This window comes from Mauremys reevesii, linkage group 6 (assembly GCF_016161935.1).
Source record: "Mauremys reevesii isolate NIE-2019 linkage group 6, ASM1616193v1, whole genome shotgun sequence".
Lineage (NCBI taxonomy): Eukaryota > Metazoa > Chordata > Testudines > Geoemydidae > Mauremys > Mauremys reevesii.
In genome coordinates, this window is record NC_052628.1 from 33,649,820 (window position 1) to 33,674,059 (window position 24,240).

A 24,240-nucleotide genomic window follows, 5' to 3' on the forward strand; every position below is an offset into this window, starting at 1 on the left:
TTACTCTGTTTTGAAGTGATAGGGGTTAGAAATTTAGCTAGATTTCTTTAATTTTTTTAAAAAGGTTAAAAACCACTTGACAATGTAACAACCATAGCAGCAGTAGCAACAAAACCTGAAAAAATTTTCATTTTGAATCAAATGGAATTTTGTTGGACTCAAATGATTTTTGGGGGGGTGAGGAGAGGGGTGTTCACATTTTGTCATGTGAAACAAGAGTTCAGTTTTGGTTTGAACTAAAACATTTTTATTTTTTCAGATTTTTCATTTAGCCACCAATATACAGGGCCACATCCTGGTCCTACTGAATCAGTCTGAATTGTGCCATTGACTTCAGCGGGACTAGGATTTGGCACAGTATGTTTGTTATATTGCCAAGATTCTATTAGACAGTAACATATCACAGTTAACACTGCAATTCCTCTCAACAATTTATAGCATTAGTCTAATGCTGCCAAATTCCACTAGATGGTGAACTTTGATCACTTTGCCTCTTCTCATTGTGGAATGGGACACTTGGATGGTTTAACCTGTGAAGTGTGCAGATCCAAATGGGCAAAACTAAACAGAGAACAGGGAGCACTAGGTTGAAAGAAATTGTCAGAAGAAACCTAGGAATGGGTTTTACCATCACTGTAGTTAATCCATCTCCCCAAGAGGCTTTTGCCAGGGTGATGGAAGAATTCTCCTGTTGACCTAGCTACATCTGCATCAGAGGTTAGACCTCTAACTACAGTGCTCAGGGCAGGAAATTTTTCACTGTCTTGAATGATGTAGCTAGTTCGATAAGAACATAAAGAATGGCCATACTGGGTCAGACCAAAGGTCCATCTAGCCTAGTATCCTGTCTTCCAGCAATGGCCAATGCCAGGTGCCCCAGAGGGAATGAACAGAACAGGTAATCATCAAGCAATCCATTCCCTGTCACTCATTCCCAGCTTCTGGCAAACAGAGGCTAGGGACACCATCCCTGTCCATCCTGGCTAATAGCCATTGACAGACCTATCTTCCATGAATTTATCTAGTTCTTTTTTAATGATGCCCAACATTCTGTTCACATTTTTGACTGCTGCTGTATAGTTAGTGGATGTTTTCAGAGAACTATTCACAATGACGCCAACATCTCTTTCTTGAGTGGTAACAGCCAATTTAAACCCCATAATTTTATATGCATAGTTGGGATTAAGTTTTCCGATGTGCATTACTTTGCATTTATCAACATTGAATTTCATCTGCCATTTTGTTGCCCAGTCACCTAGTTTTGAGAGATCCTTTGTAGCTCTTTGAAGTCTGCCTGGGACTTAACCATCTTGAGTAGTTTTGTATCATCTGCAGATTTTGCCACCTCACTGTTTACCCCCTTTTCCAGATCATTTAGGAATATGTTGAATAGTACTGGTCCCAGTACAGACCCTGGGAGACACCACTATTTACCTCTCTCCATTCTGAAAACCGACTATTTATTCCTACCGTTTGTTTCCTATCTTTTAGCCAGTTACCACTCCATGAGAGGACCTTCCCTCTTATCCGATTACTTTGTTTAAAAGCCTTTGGTGAGGGACCTTGTCAAAGGCTTTCTGAAAATCTAAGTGCATTATATCCACTGGATCCCTCTTGTTTGCATGCTTGTTGACCCCCTCAAAGAATTTTAGTAGATTGGTGAGGCAAGATTTCCCTTTACCAAAATCATATTGACTCTTCCTACAAATTATGTTTATCTATGTGTCTGATAATTTTGTCCTTCACTATAGTTTCAACCAGTTTGCCCAGTACTGAAATCAGGTTTACAGGCCTGTAATTGCCAGGATCATGTCTGGAGTCCTTTTTAAAAATTGGCATCACATTAGCTATCCTCTACTCATGTGGAACTGAAGCTGATTTGAACAATAGGTTACAGACTACAGTTAGTAGTTCTGCAATTTCACATTTGAGTTCCTTCAGAACTCTTGGATGAATACCATCTGGTCCTGGTGATGTATTACTGTTTAATTTATCAATTTGTTCCAAAACGCTAATGGAACTCTAATGACACCTCAATCTGGGACAGTTCCTCCAATTTGTCATCTAAAAAGAACGGATCAGGTTTGGGAATCTCCCTCACATCTTCAGCCATGAAGACCGATGCAAAGAATTAATTTTGTTTCTCTGCAGTGGCCTTATCGTCCTTGAGTGTTCCTTTAACATCTCAATCATCCAGTGTCCCCACTAGTAGTTTAGCAGGCTTCCTGCTTCTGAGGTACTTAAAAGTATGTTGCTATTACTTTTTGAGTCTTTGGCTAGCTGTTCTTCAAATTCCTTCTTGGCCTTCCTAATTATAATTTTTATACTTCATTTGCCAGAGTTTATGCTCTTTTCTATTTTCCCTCACTAAGATTTAACTTCTACCTTTTAAAGGATGCCTTTTTGCCTTTCACTGCTTCTTTTACTTTGTTGTTTAGCCACAGTGTCACTATTTTGGTTCTCCTACTATGTTTTTTAATTTGGAGTATACATTTAAGTTGAGCCTCTATTATGGTGTCTTTAAAAAGTTTCCATGCAGCTTGCAGGGATTTCATTTTTGGCACTGTACCTTTTAATTTCTGTTTCACTAACTTCCTTGTATTTGTGTATTCCCCCTTTCTAAAATTAAATGGTACAGTGTTGGGCTGGTGTGGTGTTTTCCCTGCAAAAGGGATGTTAGAATTATATTATGGTCACTATTACAGCTATGTTCACCTCTTGGACCAGATCCTGTGCTCCACTAAGGACTAAATCAAGAATTGCCTCTCCTCCAAGAAGCAGTCATTTAAGGTATCAAGAAACTTCATCTCTGCATCCCGTCCTGAGGTGATGTGTACCCAGTCAATATGGGGATAGTTGAAATCTCCCATTATTTCTGAGTTTGTTTATTTTAATAGCCTCTCTAATCTCCCTGACCATATCACAGTCACTATATCCCCATCCTGGTCAGGTGGTCAGTAATATCTCTCTTCTGCTATATTCTTATTATTAGAGCATGGAATTACTAGCCATAGAAATTCTATGGTACAGTTTGGTTCATTTAGGATTTTTACTTAATTTGATTCTATGCTTTCCCCCGCCCCCCACAAATCACAATGTAACTTTTAAGTGTAAACCAGGCCTAGGTGTTCATCCAAGTCTGCTCCTAGGCAGCTTTGCTTATATGACTGGCAAATAGCGAGCATCACATCCATTCAGACATTTGCGTATAATTAATTACATTTCTGTTACTGCCGAGGCCAATGCAAACATTAGCTCTCTCCATCAACTGCTACACTATATTGGGTACAAATAAGTTTTCCTAGAATACCAGTCATGAAGGCTTTTGTTTTTAAACAACATTTGTAGTAAAGATTTCTGTTTCATGCTGCTGTGGTTATGTTAGCACTCCAGTAGTTCCAGGCCTTTGGAATGAATTTTTTCCCCCTCTGCCTGAAATAGGGTGACCAGACATCCTGATAAAAATCAAGACTGTCTTGATTTTGAAGAGTTTGTCCCACGTCCCGACCAGAGTACGTTGGGATGCCATTTGTCCCGATATTTTGTTTCCTGGTCTTCAGTGGCAATTTGACGGAGAGCCCTTCAGTCGTGGACGATCTTCAGCGGTATTTTGGCAGCGGGTGCTTCGGTCTTTGGTGGCAAGGTTTATTACCAGCGGTATTTCAGCGGTGGAAGACTGCCCGCGACTGAAGGGCTCTCTGCCACCGAACTCCTGGTTGGATGAATGAGTGGAAAAAACAAAAAAAGCACCCCCACGGCGGTCCCGATATTTTGATCACCCTAGCCTGAAAAACATGATGATCTAGAGAGTGCCTTCTACCCTTGTCTAGGAGTGCTCCTGGCACCAGTAATTGGGATTGTGCCAGGGTCTTCATCTCTATCTTATGAAGCCAGTTTGAATGGAGTGGAAGATACTGGGATACTGCTAAAACCAGTGAGAATTTAGGTTTATTTACATAAAAGGTAAAAACATTTTTTTTGCAAAATTGGGATATGTTTGCAGCTGTAAATATAATTAAAAGTTAAGAATGGAACTTCACAAACAAACCCCCAACCCAAAGGATTTTGTACAGTATACAGAGAGACTGTATACGACAACCAGGTAGCAGCATCTATTTGTTACTATAAACCATAACAAATTAGTTTGACTTTTCAGTCTTTGATCCCTATTCCATAGTTTATAAACTCAAACATAGAAAACCTGTGTGGAAGCAGGTAAAAGTCAAATGATATAAGCCTAATAATTTCATGTTTAACTTCGCTTTTTACTTGGTTAGTCCACATTTAACTAGGTAAAAATTATAGATTTAAGGCATTATATAAAATTAAAACACTACATGGATGTTTCTTAATCCATGTTAAATTTGTGATCAAATATATTTTACATTTCAAAGCAAGTACTTCCCTAAGCCCCAAACATGAGAACAAGTAAGCTGATTAGAAACTGCAGCCTGACTGCATCACAAAAGGCCTAGCACTGCATTCCTTGCACACCCAGAACTCTGACTGAGCTCAGATCTTAGGTCATTAACTTGTCTTTTGATCAGTTGCCTTCTGTTCCTATCTTCTCATATAAATGGCTCTGACATCTCTGGTTTGTCACAACCACAGCGCACTTTGTGTTTTATTAACCATCATCCTCTTACAGCCGCATGCAGCAATGCTATTTACAGTGTTATATAATCATAAGAGGGGGAAGAGATCTCCCTTTGCCCTGGCCATGCTGACCTTTCTCCCTCTCACTGTGCGCTTCCTTCCTGTACTTCTTTTCTATCTTGCAATTAACACGCTAATTAGCTTCCTAGCTCTTCCCAGTCTAGTAATTAGCCACTCCCGTCCCTCAATCAGATCCTCTCCAGGGAACTAACTGGATTTACAGTGACCAGAGTGCTGGTTCAACCGCTGGTTCTCAGCACTCTGTCATAATCAGAAAGGTGTTATGTGCACTACCAGTAACTGGGCACACTAGATCTGCACATTTTATTATTGCATTTATATTGTAGTGTTCGATTTAACCCTGTGCATGTATCCCCAAAACTCAAACCACAAGGAGAATATTTAACCCTGCTGATTGAAGATAATCAACATGGGCACACACAGGCAGAACTGAAAGATGAAGTATCTGAAGTAGTTTCAGAACAAAAAAAAGGAAGAAAAGTAAATGTGACTGATCAGCCACTAAGTATCCAAAATTGCTATTATACCTGTAGCAGTGCTTTGTGATGCAGTTATCAAGAGTTGATGCAATTCCAGATGCTGAGTGCACATGAAGTCCACACTTAATATGGCTCTGAAAGAGGCAATTAATTATGGGGATTTTAGGTATTACTTTGATGTAGCACAAATCATATAGACAGGTCCCCAAGGGCTTTGTTATCTATGTATGAACTCACCTGTCCAGCTGTATCACTGGAATTATTATTTATATTACTAGAGCACCTAGAGGCCCAAGCTAAGACCAGGACTCTACTGACTGTACAAACACTGAAGTGAAGTGGGGCAGGGATAGCTCAGTGGTTTGAGCATTGGCCTGCTAAACCCAGGGTTGTGAGTTCAACCCTTGAGGGGGCCACTTAGGGATCTGGGGATTGGTCCTGCTTTGAGCAAGGGGTTGGACTAGATGACCTCCTGAGGTCCCTTCCAACCCTATGATTCTAAGTGACTTGCTTATAGTCACACAGCAGGCTAGTGGGAAAACCAAGACTAGAACCTATATCTGCCTAAGTGCTATCCATTGGACTTCTCTTGCAAGGGGTTAACATCTTTACTCATCTGACTTTGTTTACAGCAAATACAGGCAGACAATTCACAATGAACAGTTTATTTGGTAAATTTGTCTTTGTGTTAGCTGTCCAAGATTGCTTCAATGGGTAAACATTCATCTGCAGATTCTCAAATGGAGACTCAGTCTGTTCTGCTCTGTGTGGATTAGTTACACATCACATGGAATGGTTTCTCCCTTCACTGGAGAGCTTAAATAATTAACCAACAGAGGACATGTAAGATTCCTAGTTTGAAATTTGCACACTTGTTAGTTAATTGCACAATTCAGAGTGTGCGCTCAGTGAAAATGCAAGCATACAAGCTTAAAGTGTGCTTCTCAAGAGACTCTACACTAGGGCTGGTGGTAGAGAGAAGAACGATGGTCTTCGGTTGAGGTGCTGGACTGGAAACTTAGGAGGAGGTCTAGGTTCTGTCACTAGCCTTGTGTGTGATCTTGGGAAAGTCACATAGGCCCTGTTCCTGCAGTTTACCAGGAGCAGGCAGACCACTGTGTGTGTATGCAGCCTGTTGATGTCAGGAACAAGGCCTTAATCTCTGTGAGCTTCAGTTTCCCCTCAGTAAAATTGGGATAATACATCCTTTCTCCTATCCTAGGATGATTGTAAATGTGTTGGAACAGAGTTGCATGAATACTATGCACATGTACAGTGCATAGTCCAGTTGCAGCACATAGGTGGTACTATAATATAAGTAATAGTAACAACGTTCAGCAGACAGTCATAGAAAGCAAAGACCTGCACACAGAATGGATGTGAGTTTATTTTAAAAGTCCAAATGAGTATTTGCAGAAGATTTGTTGCAGTTCTTACCCATTTCTAAATTGTGACCCCCGCTACTGAGTATGTCATGGTTCCCTCCCCACTTTGAACTCTGGGGTACAGATGTGGGAACCCACATGAAAGACCCCCTAAGCTTATTTCTAGCAGCTTAGATTAAAAACTTCCCCAAGGCACAAATCCTTTCCTTGTCCTTGGACAGTACTGCTGCCATCACCAAATGAGTTAGACAAAGATTCAGGAAAAGGACCACTTGGAGCCCTATCCCCTCCAAAACATTCCCCCACCCCCTTCACCCCCTTTCCTGGGGGGGGCTTGAGAATAATATACCAACCGTTAGGTTAAGAAAGTGAGCACAGACCAAAACCCTGGTTCTTAAGACACCAAAAAAAAAAAAATCAGGTTCTTAAAAGAAGAATTTTTTTTAAATAAAAGTAAAAGAATCATACCTGCAAAATCAGGATGGAAGATCTCTTTATTTACCCTGTAAAGTTATTTAAAACCCAGAGGATTCTCCTCTGATTCTGCTTCCCAGTTACAAAACAGGAATAAAATTCTCTCTCAACATAGGAAAAATTCACAAGTTAAAACAAAAGATAATCTAATGCATTTCCTTGCTATTACTTACTTAGTTGCTTATTTCAGGTAGGGTTTTAGAAGATTTTTTTTCCTGTCCTGGTCCCTCTCTGTCCAAGAGAGAGCAACAAAAAGAGCACAAACAAAAAAACCTCTCCGCACAGATTAGAAAGGATCTTCTTCCCTTATTGGTCCTTTTGGTCAGGTGCCAACCAGGTTATTTGAGCTTCTTAACCCCTTACAAGTAAAGGGGGGGATTTTATGCTACCCTTAGCTGTATGTTTAAGACAAAAGCAGAGGCCATTTTTTGTTGATGGCTTACAGAAGGATTTGAAAACATCACTTTGTTCGAGTAGTTTAGGGCCACGGTTAGGCCGAATTTTCCTTATCTCAGCAAAAGTCCTTTATATAAAAATACAATCTCCCTTTAATGTTCAGAAGTAACTGGGACCTCATTGTGAATGTGTGAAAACTATGTGGAAAAAATAAACCTACAGCTAAAGAGTAAAGTTTTTCCTTGCAAATGAGACTGAAGACTCAACCAGATGCAACTATACTGTTCAAAAAGACAATTTATAGATTAAGTATTGTGACAAAGCTCCGACCTTGTCTCAGTGGGTCCTGCGCTTCCAGGCAGATTACACTAGCGTCAGAGGCTCACTGTGACCCTCCACATAGCCCTTCACTCTCCAGAGGCAAGAGTCACAGCCTACTGAGCCATTTTCCATCATAAGCCAGTAAAGGAGGTGGGAAGAAGCAATCCTCCCTCACACACTCTCTGTTGTCTCAGTGATTAATTGGGGAGAGTGGGGGCAGGGGGGGGGCAGGCAGGGAGCCCGGGCCCACCCTCTACTCCAGGCTCCAGCTCAGGGACCCTAATAATAGCAGCTATTGAGAGATGACTTCTTGAAACAGGATGAGTACAATTCTCTGGGTCACTTCCCCACAGCAGCTCCCCTCCCTCTACTTCACCCTTACCTCAGGGCCTCCTTCCTTGTGCCTGATAGGGTTTGTTCTACCCAGTTTCCCCAGCAGTGCAGCTTCCTCCTAAAGCTCCTGACACATATGCCTCTAACTGACTACCTGGAAGACTTTTAACTAGTTCCAGCCAGCCCTTGATTGGCTTCAGGTGTCCCAATCAACCTAGCTGTCTCCACTGCTTTCTAGAAGGATCTTAATTGGCCCCAGGTGTCTTGATTAACCTGGAGCAACTGCCATTTGGTTACTATGGTAACAGGATTTGTTTAGCCTGGGGCTAACATATCTGTGTCTCACTAGTTTCCTATAGCCATCTGGCCTTGCCTCATCACAGTATGTAAACATTCCCATAAGCTGTCATTATTTGTACTGCTGAAATTCAAGAGTAGTATCATGATTAGGGCTCCATGTCTGTCAAGGATTCCGTGACTTCCTGCGACCTCCGTGACTTCAGTGTGGCTGACCCCAGGGCCACCCAACCAGCTGCTCAGGTGGCCCCAGAGTCAGCCACACCAGCTGCTGCTCAGGTGGCCCCAGGCAGCTGGCCCCAGCTACTGCTGGAGCAGTAGTTCTGGGGCAGATGCTGCCTGGTGAGCCCCAGCACCTGGTGCCCTGGCTTTGGCCCCCCCAGCAGCAGCCCCTTCCACCCAAGATTTAGTCAGGGGTGTTTATAGTATAAGTAGGGCCCCACCAAATTCTCGGCCATGAAAAACGCATCACGGACTGTGAAATCTGGTCTCCCCCCAGTGAAATCTGGTGTTTTGTGTGCTTTTACCTTATGCCATACAGATTTCATGGGGGAAGACCAGCATTTCTCAAATTGGGGATCCTGACCCAAAAAGAGAATTTCAGGGGGGGGTCGCAAGATTATTTTAAGGGGTGTGTGTCACAGTATTGCCTCCCTTACTTCTATGCTACCTTCTGAGTTGGGTGGCTGGAGAGCGGCGGTTGTTGGCTAGATGCCCAGCACCCAACCAGCAGCAGTGCAGAAGTAAGGGTGGTGGTACCAAACCATGCCACACTTACTTCTGCATTGCTGCCTTCAGAGCAGGGGTCCCAGCAGGGGCGGCTCCAGGCACCAGCACGCCAAGCGCATGCCTGGGGCGGCAAGCCACAGGGGGTGCTCTGCCGGTAGCTGCGAGGGCGGCAGGCAGATTGCCTTGGGCAGCATGCCTGCGGAGGGTCTGCTGGTCCCTTGGCTTTGGGGGACCTCCCACAGGCCTGCCGCTGAATCCGCGGGACCGGGAACCTCCTGCAGGCAAGCCACCGAAGGCAGCCAGCCTGCCTGCCGTGCTTGGGGCGTCAAAATACCTAGAGCCGCCCCTGGGTCCCGGTCAGCAGCCACCGCTCTCCAGCTGCCCAGCTCTGAAGGCAGCACCGCTGTCAGAAGCATCACAGAAGTAAAAGTAGTAGTACTACCCCCCCCCCCCAACACAACTCCTTTTTGGGTCAGGACCCCTACAATTACAACACCATGAAATTTCAGATTTAATTGGCTGAAATAATGAAATTTATTATTTTTAAACTCCTATGACCGTGAAATTGACCAAAATGGACCATGAATTTGGTAGGGCCCTAAGTACAAGTCATGGACAGGTCACAGGCCATGAATTTTTGTTTATTGTCCATGACTTTTACTAAAAATATTCATGACTAAATTGTAGCCTTAATCATGATGAAATACCATGTAAACTGTGTGTGTGTGTGAGAGAGAGAGATTTGGAATATTTAGGTCACTTTGTACTTACTAAAGCCAGATTCTGCATGATTCTTACATGGGTATCCAAGAGTTAGGGAGCGCAAGAGCAGCCTCAACCCCTTGTGCAATGGGTATAAGGGCAGGGAGAATTGGAGTACCCGTGATAAGAAAAAAAAGCAGGGACAGCTCCCTCTTTATTCTCATAGGCACTTCAGAAAGGATGGGAGAGTGTGCGGCCATGACTCCTCTCACCTCAGCATTTGGCCACCAGGGCTGGCTCCAGGCACCAGCACAGGAAGCAGGTGCTTGGGGCGGCCAATGGGAAGGGGTGGCACGTCTGGGTCATTGGTGGCAATTCAGTGCTGGGTCCCTCAGTCCCTCTCGGCGAAGAATGAAGATCACGGCTTTTTTTTTTTCCTTCGCCGCTTGGGTCGGCAAAAAAGCTGGAGCCAGCCCTGTTGGCCACAGAGGGAGTAGGAATCTAAACCTCGTGAGCATAGCAGAAGAATGCTGCCTCTGTGTAATGGGGAGCTCTCGGAGGCATTGTTCCTTCTAGAGTACTGTGGCTCTGCACAACCTCACCTACAGGACTATGTCCATATGACATAACCAACCCCTAAACTAGGGCTTTGCAACTCTGCAGTTTGACCTGAGGCAATAATTAGCTTGGCATTTTATGGAGCCAGAGTACCTGATCAAAATAGCAGCGCTGCATGGCCCAGTGCAATATTTAAGAGCAAAGTACTTTGCATTGGATTAAGTTTTATGTGGCACAGTAGGTGACACATGAAACTGCAAATCTTCATCCCAAATCCAGAGTCTGCATTAGGAGTGATGCTCAAGATATATCAGACCCACACATCCCTTTCTGGCAAAACTGCCATTCTTCTGTTTTCAATGGAAAGAGAAACATTTCTCACTTTGATCAACAAAAATTAAAGTAAAGCATGTACTGGACAGGATGAGAGAGAAAACAAGTGTTCAGAAAGATAAGGGTGAGATTTTACTCCTTTAGGAACAATACAAAACAAACGTACTTTTCTGCAAGTGGTTTGCTCAGGGGAAATATTCTTGCAATATTTATTTGATTAAAGCAGCATTAAGGATAGAAAGGGCCAGTAACCAAAACATAATATTCACTGCTAAATAGAACTGTGTGCCTGAGATCCTCAGATGCAGGACACTCTAGCGGCCAGCTGGTGTCAGAGACGCTCCTTGTCTGACTAAGAAAAGTCACTGTGACTTGCTCATTTTGCTAAGTGTAGATCCATCCTAAGAGCTAAATTCTGCTGACAAGACACCCAATTGACTGCTGATCTGTGTGTGAGTGGGGCAGTGGGAACATGAATCTCAGTAAACAGATCAGACTGTCAGAGGGGTTCTCATTTGCTTTGAGAACACATGGTTAATATTCTGTCAAAAGCTGGCCCCATATTTTTGGGTAAGATTTAAAGCATATGTTGGCTTGTTCTGGCTGCCAAATACAGAATAGGCTCTTGAGTGATATTCCATCCTAGAACCACACAAAGTATCTTCCTAACTAGGAGACATATTCTGAAGCACATTTATGTTTATGATGGAAAATCGGAGAGATAATCAATGCTGGTTTCCCCGCCTCTCCCACAGTTGATTATCTCAGACAATTCTGTGATATCCCCTATTCTGGATACTCAATCTAGTCACATTTATGATCACCTGTTGAGTTTCTCACTAAATAGTAGCTGTGATACAGATAGTATCAGAGCACATCCCAAGCATGTCTGCCTGTAGCTCAGCTGCCAAGCACACCCTTCTTCCTACACACTATTTGAAGCACCTGCTGTGTGCAAGTCACATGACTTCCTGAGTGGAGCAAAACAAGAGTCTTAAATAACACTGATCATTTAACTCTTTAGGAGAGAAGACCATGAAGAGTAGGTGCCAAAGGAAAGCTTTTTATCACATGCTAAACATATATTACTGAAGTGTCAGGCACGCCCCACCTGCTTTTTGATTGTACTATGCTGCTGCTAGTCATGCAGGCATTTTTGCTTCATCTTTGTTTTAAAGGGAACAAAGCAAGGAGTGATTTGGCTCTTCACTCTCCCCCTCTCCATGTATGTCAAGCTATGTAACGTGTCTCAACCTTTCAGAGTATTGATGTAGTGTTAAGGTACAACAGGAATTAACAGAAAGGCAGTGAAAGCAGAAAGAGAAGAATCTGAGTGTAGCCTGGTATGAAGGAAGGCATGACTATCATCTCACTAGCTCATGGACTCTGAAAAACCACCACAAAAAGAGATGACTTTGCAAGACAAGCCTTTGGAAAGAAACATACAAGAAAGCGTGAATGTCTATTTAAATGGTAGTGTCACTGACTAGTCCTAGTAGTATTTAAAAGTTCCTTAAGCAGGTTTTTAATCTTCACTTTGTGGAACAATTGCATTCCTACAGAATAGTAGCTCATTCTCTTTTCTTTAACTGGGTGACAATTATGAAGATTATAATCCCAAATTATTAATGACCACATTATCTGGGGGAGGAACAAGGCTGTGTGTATGGGAGAAAACATGAGACTAACTTTATTACTAATAGTTCACGTTATAAACTCAAGGCTGACTTTTATGGATTAGATCTGGTGTTTTTTATTGTTTTTTAATTCTAAGAGAAAGATGCTTGGATTTGAGGTGTATCAACATTAGGCGCGCTGTCCAGAAGTAGTAAAGAAACTGATTTGTACATGAAACTTTCATGAGTCACAAACTAATCTTAACATGAATTAATATCTAGTTACCTTAATTTTGAATTGGCAATGTGTTTTTTGTTGTCCACTGCCTTTTCCTGTCATACTTTACTGCTTTCAGAGTGAAACTATGCCGGAAAAAAATGCCCTCATATTCTGAAATAAGAGTGTCCACATGGGAAGTTATACTCGCGTAGCTAGAGTGGTGTAATATACTGGTATACTTCTGCCAGTAATTTTCCCATGTTGACAATCCCTTAGATGAGCAATCAAGCAATTTAAAGAGAACTTTTCATGAATAGTTATTTGTAGGTTTTCAAGTTGTTTGAAGGAATACCTATCAGCCTAGTAAAGGAGAGGGTAGTAAAATTAGGATCAGCCAAAAATATTTTCATTAATTAGAAGAGGGCTAATTTTGCAATGAATATTATTTGTAATCTAGTGTTGAATCAACTCTAACTCGTATTACTTACACGCACACAGTCTTTAACTGGATGTTAAGTTTGATTATAGGAAAGTTTATGAAAAGAAATATATATGCCATTTATTAAACAAAGATAATAGAGAGCCTTATACTGAACTTTCTTACACCACAGCAGATTTATAATTTATTATCAGAATGGAGCAGCTTGCAACAACTTTAGCAGAATTCTACCTTCACTGAGAGAAGTTTTAGAAAGGATGATGTCCTGCCTTGGCCAAGTGCCTCCCAACTCCTGTGGTGGAAAGCAACAGTTTAGATCTGACTTCTCTCACTCTGGTCTCTCAATGGCCATCTTCCCCTTCCAACACCAAGGACTCTTTCTTCAGAACCGTACATTTTTAACAGTGAAGCTGATTAATCACTGGAACAATTTACCAAGGGTCATGGTGGATTCTCTATCATGGGTGATTTTAAAATCAAAATTGGATGTTTAATTCTGAGAGCATGTCTTTTAGCAATTCTGGGGAAGTTCTATGGCCTGTGTTATAATAGAAGTCAGACTAGTTTATATAGTCTTGGCACAGTCACATGAATCCCCCGCAATACGCTTTCCTTAAAGAGCTGAGGATCACAATAGGGACACTGGAACATGCACAAGCATCACAGTGACCACTGCACCATTATGTAGCCAGATACTATTTGTTGGTGTGAATTTGGTTCTTGGAAAGAGGCAGGACTAATTGTTTTCAGTACTGAAGTGCTCAGCTGTCTGCAGAGCAGGTAAAGTGCAGGTAGTAGCAATATACAGAACTAGTACAGTGCAGATAATAGCAATATAATCTACCCATTGGTTTACCTGACCTCCTTACAGGGACAGGGTTCAATCTCTTCCCCAATAAGTCCTTGTCTTCTTTGCGGAGATTGGCTGTCAGGATACAAATAAATATCAATTAGTGATGTGGACATTTGTCCAGTAGGAACAACACTGACACCACCAACTCGTTTCTCTTAGGCCACCAAACAGTTATCAGATAGCAATGACTTGCAGTCACTACCAAGCTTGTTTGGATTTGATCTGGTGACCTAGAGGTGAAAGGTTCTGTATGCCATTACCAGTCCCCCAATGCATTCCAGTTCCCCACATGCTTTTTAAACCATCTGTTGTCAGTGCTTTTTTAAAGAATTCAAAGAATGAGAAATAAAGGCTGTTCCATATTCATCAGGAACTCAGTTACGTCATGAAACTGACATGCATCTTAAGATGCACATAGTCTAAGGTATACTATTTTGAAGTTTAGATTTAATGGAACATACTGAGAAATTAAGTTCTACATCAGGTTTGGTGCAGTTGCATTTTCTCTGCCAAACTTTTACAAATGAGAATCAGAAGTGAGGAAAACAAAAGAGAGACCCTCAAAAGGAATAATTCTCTGATTAGGGAATAGAAAGCAGATGTTTCATCAGTGCTTTGATAGGTGACTGAAAGGTCAGTATAGGTCTCAGCCAGAGCTGGTACAAGCGCTGCTTAAATACAGTGGAAAATTCCAGAAATTCATGGATATCAGTGGAGTTCGCTGGGGGTGAATTTAGTCCAACAACTAACAAATCATCTGAAAAGGCAGTAACAAAATATTGCACACAATAGCTGTCAGTGCTATGATTAGATGTCTCAGTAGGTTTACTCTTCCTGCAGTAGAAGGGTACTCAAGCGAAGGGAGAAGATAAGGTTCTCAGACTTGGAAAGCAGATAGAAAGCTTAGCATACATAAGACTGCTTGGCAAAGATCAGCAAACAGCAGCTTAAAGGTAGGGCATTTCCTTTGCAACCTTGCTGCCATGGTTTGGTGTAAGGATGATTATCATGTCACTGTCTTGGTGTTCAGGAGGGGGAATGACTGGATGTTTGCTAGGAGTGGGGGCCAATGACCAGTGGAAATTCTGTCAGAAGCACAGGAAATGAGGATGAGGACCAAAGTTTCAATATGTCAAAGGAGTCTGCCTGAAGTTCCACTCAGAGTTTCTCCCCTATATAGCCTGCTTGATTTTGCTTCACGGAAAAAAGTCCAGCCCAGAACAGCCCTCCCTATACAGAATGGTTCTTGCTCTACATTTGTTGCTGAGATGTCAGCAATACAAGGCACCATTCCTCTCCTGCTCTGACTTGGGGCTATAGACAAGTCCTCCCCAACATGGGGGCGAAGATTCAAAGAACATTAACTTCTCTTCCCCTGAGCCAGCAGCTGTCAGAGTAGTGAAGGGAAAGCGCCAGCCTCCAAGAGAGCACAGCCAGAAGCAGAGCAAGTGGTGACCAGATGTCACTGTGCCAAACACTGAGCTGGAAAGCACCTCTTCAGGATACATTGCAGAGCAAAGCGAGCATAGCCTCAGCTGCAAAGAGTAGAAGGAGATGTAGCATGAGTGCATTAAGGGATTCTGCACTGTTAGAGTTGTCATTTTAGTTGTTCTACAGAAGTAGGCAATGTGGTAATATACCTAGCATCCCAGCCAATATTCCTCTCTACAAAATAAGCAGGTCCAATAACCAAGGTGATAGGCATATAAATATAATAGCTAGATTAGATACAGTAATGTACCTACTGTCGAAGGCTGTGTATAAAATACTACTGAAGACCGTAGGCACTGTAGTTGCCTGAATAGCCACTGCATAACCAGTCTCTAAATGATTATTATTTTTACAGTGCTAACTTTTAAGATCCCTTGAATGTAAAAGGCACTATTTTACTGTCTGAGAAGGACAACTAAAAATTGCAGTCCTGTGAAACGGTTTTAGCCACACACTGTCATTTGTTGTTGGCTGCACATTTTAATCAGGATTATGAAGTCTAATGAGATTATCTAGATAATACTGCTTGTTAATTAGGGTGGCCTATCCACTGGACGCCTTCTAAAGGGGATGGTGGTGGAGCAGAATGATTTGGAAGAAAAGAGGCTCTATCAGAATAGGGTCAAAGGGAATGGGCCTGAATGCAAACATGGAACATACATGACAATTTTTTTTAAAACAATGGATTAAAAATAGATGGAAGGATGAAAAAAAGAGTAATATTTACAGGACAAATTCTAGCCACTAAATTTGGAAGCAGAGGTGGACTGGATGGGCAGTAAGTGGAATAACAGGAAGAAAGCTTATTCAATCGAAGAAACATAAAACGTCAATAATGTATTTTTTTAAGTCTGAGGCAGATCCACGCTGCATAGCTCCAAAATATTCAGTAATGTTCTACCTATTGTGTCCTGCTTATACTTCCTATCTATTTTAGGATTTTCCATAGCACCTAACTCCAGAATTATTTCACATTTCCCAAGAAGCCAAAACCTAAAAGGGATCCAGGTCCTTTACTTACCAGTAAAAGCAAAGACAACAATTAGAAATAGTGGGGATGAAACTGAACAAAGTAAAATTTAGGCTATCTGGAATTTTTTCCTAGCAATGATCTATTAGACTACAAAATAGTCTGATGGAAGCCTGAAGGTCACTTGAAACTAAACAGGAAAAGATACTCTGAAATATATTGTAGGGAACATTCCTGAACTAACAGAGGGAGGGACAAGATGATAGAAAATAAAAAATGGGAAAAGATCTAGTTTCTATAATCTGTGATAAGACATAGGAAAACATGCTGTATGGAACGAGGCCAGTATTTATAAGCACAGGCACTAACAGTTTGGATCAAGTTTAAAGCAATATACATAATCAATCATAGGGAGCTGTTCCAGAGCTCTGAGAGATGATGCAAAAGAGTTTAGGAAATTATTTTGTTGGCTAGACAGGTCATGGGTTAGGGGCAGGGACTATCGACTACTCTGTGTTTGTACACAGCATAATGGGGTCCAATCTCAGTTGGTTCCTAGACAATATTGTAATAAACCATTAGTGATCCTAGTGAGTGCCCGTCCCTTCCTGGCTACCCACTAGGCCTGTTGTGAGAGGAGTTGAAACCTCTGCCACTCTGGATCCCTGGGGTGTTTCAAGCTCCTGGAGCCTGAATAGAGTCCAGCCAGTGCCCCACTCTCAGGATCACTAGGCACACCCTCTGCAGACCTAATGTCTGGCGCTCCCCACCTCAGCATTGGAACCCACGGTCCAGCCACCAAGCCCCTTGGGAACACTGCTGACCCTTCCTACTGCTCAGGACTTAAACACACCCCAGCACTCCATCCAAAGCTGTGAAGCTTCTGGTAACTTCACATTACTCCCAACCCCCATCCCTTCAGACAAGAGGAGGAAGTGTCTTCTCCCAGCTAGAGCAAACCCACTGTCCCAAAGTGTGCTACTTTGACTAGATCATTATTGACTGCTGATCACTCACCACTGTCTCTGGCCTGGCAGAGACATGACAACCTTGCAAACTCCCTTTCAAGAACAAACCCTAGTGTACTTGTGTACTCCTGCTCTGATGTTCTGGAACCCACTTCTAGACTGAACATTTTAATACTCTGCATTGGTAGCTGCAACCCAGTTTAAAAGACGGATGTCAATGAGAGACCTAGGTTGGATTTGGGGATGACCTTTGGTACACTTTTAGCATACATGGAGGTTCTTTTATATATTTTCTCTGTAAATGCTTTTGCCCTAATATTAAATAGTTTGTTTTGTGAAGGTTGGCTGGTAATTGGCATATACTGTGTTATCCCCTGAAGAAAGAGAGTTAAACACAGGTGCTAGACACTGATCAGACCTGCTGGGAAATTGTAGTGAGGAGTAGAAGGACTCCAAGCCTAAAAACCCCCATCTGAAGGGAGGGACACATGAATCTCCACCCCTAGAGAAACAACAGGTGGAAAGCCTAAAATCTTAAGTGAGCGCTCTCAAGGAAGACTGGGAACACGTGTCAAAGGTGCAGTTAATCCTGAAACTGTGACAAACGTGATTATTAATAAATAATGAGTATTTACCCACCTATTGATAGGAGAGTCCAAAACTGTACTGATTATGACCAAAACATGCATTTGTAGCCTAGAAAGCTCTGTGTAGACACTTCATTTAAAATCAGAATCTGTGAAAACAAAAATTGGGCAAGATATAAAAGGTTCACACAGGGCCATCCATAGGATTCAGAGGGCCCCCCGCCGCCGAATTGCTGCCGAAGACCCGGCACTTTGGTGGCGGGTCCCGGGGTGGAAGGACCCCCCGCTGCGGGTCTTTGGGGCACTTCGGCGGCGGGTCCCGGGGCGGAAGCACCCCCCGCCGCGGGTCTTTGGGGCACTTCGGCAGTGGGTCCCAGGGCGAAAGGACCCCCCGCTGCCGAGTTGCCGCCGAAGACCCAGAGCGGAAGAAGGTCCGGGGGCCCGGGCCCTGCGAGAGTTTCCGGGGCCCCCGGAGCGAGTGAAGGACCCCACTCCAGGGGCCCTGAAAAACTGTTGTGGAGGGCCCTGTGGGGCCTGGGGCAAATTGCCCCACTTGCCCTCCCCCCTCCCCGGGAAGCCCTGGATTCACAATGGAGACATGCATTATCTGCTCAGCACCACAAGATAACATGATTGTGTTATCACATCATGGGAATTAACACTTTCAGCTGCCAAGGAAGAAATATGGCTTCTGGCTACTGAATGCTGGCATTCCATGACCTGCAAAATTGCAGGCTATGATGTGCTGGGCTGGAAGTTAATACATATGCTCATTATACTTTTGCTTCCAGCTGCAGTGCAGAAATAACCATAGCAGGAGAACAGAGCCACCCACTCAGCCTGGATAGACAGACTCGAGCTAGTATGCTAAAAAATAGCAGTGTGGCTCCAGATCTAAAGCTGGGGGACCTGAGAGCCCGAGCCACAATGTCCACACTGCTATTGTTAGCATGCTAGCTCAAGCCCCACTGGCACAGTATTTTCTCCTAGGCAATATGAATGCTGCAATTACGAGTATCCAGGCTAATTTGTATTGCAACATTCTGTACCCTAAATTTTTTGTAAGATCTTTTTATTAATTCTTTTCCTCTATAAAAATGTTAACATACATAAGAGAAAAACAAAACCGAGGAGAAAATATTTCAATTTAGTGACCTCTATGAAAGCTATCAAGAAATATTGATGAATCGGTGATTAGCCGCAGCATAGTAACTAAATTAATACAGGCTTCCAGACTATATATTTACATTGGAAGGAGATTCTGCATTTATAGGGTAAGATTTTTAAAAGCAGCCTAACTCTGCTCCCATTGACATCAGAGAGAGCACAGTTAGGCCAATACGGAGGACTTTTGACTATCCCACCCATAGTCTATGGCAGTAAGGTAATGTAATGGGTTTCCCAACCTTTCTCTGAAACATCAAATTTTGGCCATTGCAGGAAGCAGCATTAAGGACTAAAAGTCTCAACTGGCATGACATTCATTGGGTGTCCTGATACCTGTCTCCTTGTTAGATCGTCTGCTTCAAGATTCAGCATCAGGAGCCACAAGTTAGTTATTGAAACAGGCACTCAGTTCTTAACCATTTCTGGGTATTTAGTTTGGGTCATAGTGCCCTATTTCAAACCTTGTGAGCTACAAGAGTATTTCACTTCCTGCTCATGTCTATTTATCTAACATACATTACTACAAATAATTCATGGAGGAATACAGAGGTCCCTGGCTTCTGATAAGTGTTTGAAGTATGATCCTAGTATCCTACCTCTACATTTATATTTCAATAACAGTGAATTTTTGGTTTCTTAATGACTATCCATTGTCTAGTTCTTATTTTTTGAGTAAGAACAGTTGCAGAATCAATTACATTCCTGTAGTAATGAGATTTATGAGTATTTTCCCCAACTTTGCTATTGTGATGTAGCCTACAGCAGTGGTTTTCAAGCGTTTTTTCTGGGGACCCGGTTGAAGAAAATTGTTGATACCCATGACCCAACGGAGCTGGGCATGAGGGGTTTGGGAGGGGCTCAGGGTTTGGCTGCAGGGTAGGGCCAGGAATGAGGGGTTCAGGGTGTGGGAGGGGGCTCTAGGCTGGGGATGAAGGATTTAGGGTACAGGAGGGGCTCAGGGTTGAGGTGTGTGTCTGTGTGTGTCTATCCTTGTATAGTTGCTGCACAGACAACCCACAGCTGCCACATTTTAGAGTGAGAGGGAGAGTCCTTAAGTTCACTCAAAAGCTGCAGCTGGTGCAGAATGCAGGTTATTTAGTGATGCACACGCCCACAGGCTTGTCAAGAGAAGTATGGGGCCCTGGTACATCATGTTTGTTGGGACAGTAGCTCTCCCATTTCTTTATTTACATAGATGGTATGTTTTTGGGAGCCCCCTGAGCTCAGGGACTCATTACAATTGTCTCTCCTCCCCAGCTGTCCCCACCCCATCAGTCCTGGACCAGTTGTCATGAGTTCCCTATTGCTGAAGTTTTTAGATCTGAAGTCTACTGATTTCCAGTCATTTTCTGGCTGCAATTCAGGACACGGTGACAGTGAATTTTAAGTGATGGTTGTGTTTCAGGGCATGGTGTATGGACTATCTATTTTCTCAGCCTTATGTCTGAGTTAAGTGAAGGGAAAATATTTCAACTGAACTCAGGCAGGGACCCTTTGTTCATTTATTTGTTGGTGTGTTTTGCATTGATTTTGAAACCTGGCACATGCCCTAACAGTTCTGAGCCAGGGCAAATTTAAAATTTAATGATACAGAAATAAAAAAGTTATTGCACAAAGAATGCAAGCTGGCCACTAGCATTAACATTTCCTTATGATTAATGGAACCACCACCACCTTACTAGCCTCTGTAACAGTCTCCATGCTTGAGCCAGGGCTTCTGCTCTCCTTCCCCCCGTCCTGACTTTGATTTACTATTAATTACTATCAGATCTCTACCCTTCTGTGCAATTGCAGAGGAGATTGTTTTGGCTGGAATTAGACAGGCCCAGATGGTACTATAATGCTCAACACCTGCTGCAAATCCTTTAGTTATTATCTCTGCAACAGCTTTATGTACGTCTTTTAGCAGTTTGTTCAGTGGAGGAGGGGAAGAGAGGAAGATTCCCTGCCCAGCTCCAAGTGAATACAAGGTTGGGCTATTTTTCCTGTGCTTCACAGACATACTATATTCAGCTCAGTAAATCAGCCATGATTGGAAACCATAGGCCTGTTGTAACTCCATTGACTTCCACTGAGTTACTTCTTTTATACCTTAGTGTTATCAAGATCAAAATCATGACCCTGGTCCCATCAGAAATATTCCACTCAGCTCCTTATCTTCCAAAGTCTAAAATGTATTTAGATTGGTTATTTTTCCTTTCTTCCTCCATTGCTAAGACTAGTGGAGCTCATGTGAGTAGCTATCCCTCAGACAAAAGTTCTCGAAAATAAAATACCCCTCCCCATGTAAATTAGCTTAAATAATAAAAAATACTTTCCTTACACCCTTCCTAGAACAGTTTTTGGTTCTTTGGGCTCAGTTTGGCCTGAACTTTTCTTTTCTACTAGCTGCCATGAACACAATGGATGCTGCTATGTCTCAGGCAGAGGTGAATTGAAATGTCTGCCAGGCGGCCACGCTGGTATGTCAGACCCAGATCAGCTAAGTAGCAGAGGCTTGTGCTCTGAGGCAAAGGAAATCCCCTATTTCAAACTCCCCATTATGCCAGCTCCTCTAGGGCTGATACAGACTTATAGTCAAAACAAATAGAACTCAAAATGTCTGCTTTGCCCCAGGTCTCCAGACACAGCAGGTTTGGTGGCACCTGGAGTTATTCTATTTCAAGGACATAGATAAAATTCCTTCTTTCCAAAAATATATATTGAGCAGGTCAGATCCTCAGCTGGCGTAAATCAGCATAGCTCCACTGAAGTCAATTGTGCAGTGACAATTTACAGCAAACAAAAATCTGGCCCAGCATGTCGAGACAGCTAAGGTTTTATGCAAAATAATTATGTAAGACACATCTGGACTGAATAGCTAGTCCAAAAGGAACAGGCTGTCTCCCATCCATTTCAACTTCATTCTGTATACATTTGCTGATTACTGGCCTTTTGGTAATTTAGAAACAAATTTACATTACTAACTAGTAAAAGAAAGGGGCACAAGATTAGGAGAGCAGGACATGCTTTTAGGGCATCTGTTACATTTTCAGTACACACTGTCTGATCCCTGGCTAGCTGATCCAAACGTCTAATTGATGGAGACAGCACAAACAAGTTTTAATCAATAAATATAGAAAAGCATTAACAGGACCTTTGGCACAAACAGAACTCCAATTCCATCAGAAGATAGTTATTGTCTGGATTTTGCTTCCCATCACATAAAATACTGTGTGAAATAGTGGAAAACCTTGTACATTTGGAGTGATGATAATACATTGACTAAGAAACACTAAAATAAGCTGGAGGTAAGTTATTGACCATGAATTTATAATCTTTGATAATGTTATAAATATTTTCTGGGGAATATATATTCTCTCTATTGTACTTTTGATAGTTTAATATTCTGTTAAATGTAATAGATGCTAAGTGTATATTTATAAATAGTGCAGTGCTATCGCAGGTGCCATGTAGGTGGCGCTGTTACATATAGTCTTCCTAGTTCTCAGTGTGCAAGCAAATGTTCAGACATGCTGTGGTGTTTGTTTTGGATGTGGAAGGGTCTGTGTTGAGATGGTGGTGTTGTCCCTGAAGAGGGAGCTGTGGGAGCAGCAGGAGAGTATGCTGCCTGTGGTGGTCTCTGACTGGAAAACATTCTTAAGGCAGTTCTGCTTTCTGGGAACAAGACACCAGTTAGGCTGAAATTCCCAACTGCCCTGCGTGCTCTCTGCTCCAGAATGGATGGATATGTGTAAATAAAACATGTTACACTCAGACTGTACCCAGACTTCACATCACTGATTTCTCCTCCATTCGGAAGCCAACCAGCAAAGTCTCAAACAGCTGCTACTGCTTGTTAGATGAGTGACACTGGTGTAAGCAAGAGGGGAACCATGCTACAACGCTGCCCATTTTGCTGATATTTTAGTGTGATACAGTTTGCTATATTTTAAGTTAGTTTAGTTAAGGGTGCTGGAGCAATATTTTAGAGAGAAATATAGTGAGACAAACAGGACATATTTTTTACATGAGTCCTATGTGAAATCAAACCAGATCCTACTGAAATGTCACCATTAAAATACATACAGGACTGTAATGGTCCCTCACTCTCGGGTCCGGAGGGAGTAGGATTGCCACCTGTCTGCCTTTTACCTAGACAGTTTGCTTTTTGGCTTCTGTGTCCAGGTGCCATTTAGGGTTTCCAGGGGTGCCTGATTTTGGGGGACCTGGCAGCATTAAATGGTACCCATACCAAAAGTCCAGTTACTGCAGGGTGGGTGAGGCACCGGGTCACTGATCCGCGCCAACCCCTGCTTACCAGGGCCACCTCCTACCTGCAGGCAGGCTTCTTGAGACAATCCAGCAAGCAACAGGTGAGGGGGGAAGAGGAGTGAGTGACGGGGCTGAGCTTCGGGGGAGGGGGGCAGCATCCTCTCCTTGGAACCTTCCAGCTTCCCTGTAAGTAGAGCGCTGGTCTGCTTGGTTGCTGGTCTGGGATCCGCCAGAGGGGTTGGCTCCCTAAAGGAAATGACCACCCTCCTTCCCTGGTCCAGCCCCAACTGAGTTACAGAGCCCTCCCTTTACATGCTGTCCCACCTTGGTACTTCTGGTGAGTGGGGAAGGGCATGTTTGGCTCTGTCCACCTGGGAGAGTGTAATGGTCCCTCCCTCTCAGATCTGCAAGGAGGCCACTCCGCCTCATTACAAGGATTACAGAAAGGGTCCATTGATTACCAATGCCAGTTATGCCATCGGAGAATACTTATTTATTGTGGGAGTGAGCCAAAGTTACTGTGGACTTCAATGGGAGTTTGCTTGAGTCAGGACTGAGTAAAGACTGAATACATACTCATTGTGGATATTAAATTTTTACCACTCTAAAGGTGCAGTCCAGCTCTAAAGGCATAATCCAGCTCCAGTCAATGGAAAGACCCCCATACACAGATCCAACTCATTAAGTCAAAGTCATCAATAAAAAAATTGAAAAAGCAATAACCTTGGAACTGAACCCGGAGGTCATTCTAGTGATTGTTAAATGCTCTAGTGACACTAGGGAATTTTCTCCACATTGCATCATGCTAGTGACTTTCCTCTCGTGACCTGTTGCCATTTACAGGCACTTTTGCTTACACATATTTTAATCTATTGGTGCTATTTTTTCAGTCTGATGAAAGCCCATCAAGACAAGTCTTCATGGAGCCTAAATCGTGTTAGCTGAATGGATTAGTGGCTTAACTGAAAACCCAGTGAACTGTTGCAGGCTG

The 24,240-nt window shown here is 42.8% G+C and overlaps 1 protein-coding gene across 10 annotated transcripts in view; it reads right to left on the reverse strand.

Annotated features, from left to right (window-relative positions):
• ANKRD55 (ankyrin repeat domain 55) overlaps positions 1-24,240 on the reverse strand; it is a 170,856-nt gene that overhangs the window by 85,032 nt on the left and 61,584 nt on the right. For 9 of the 10 annotated variants that reach the window (XM_039544219.1, XM_039544221.1, XM_039544225.1 and 6 more), the window contains one exon: positions 13,816-13,884. In XM_039544219.1, the coding sequence (XP_039400153.1) occupies positions 13,816-13,884 (69 nt within the window). Of the gene's footprint in view, positions 1-5,204; positions 5,291-13,815; positions 13,885-24,240 lie in introns of those variants that run through there. The other variant, XM_039544226.1, reaches the window with a different exon arrangement.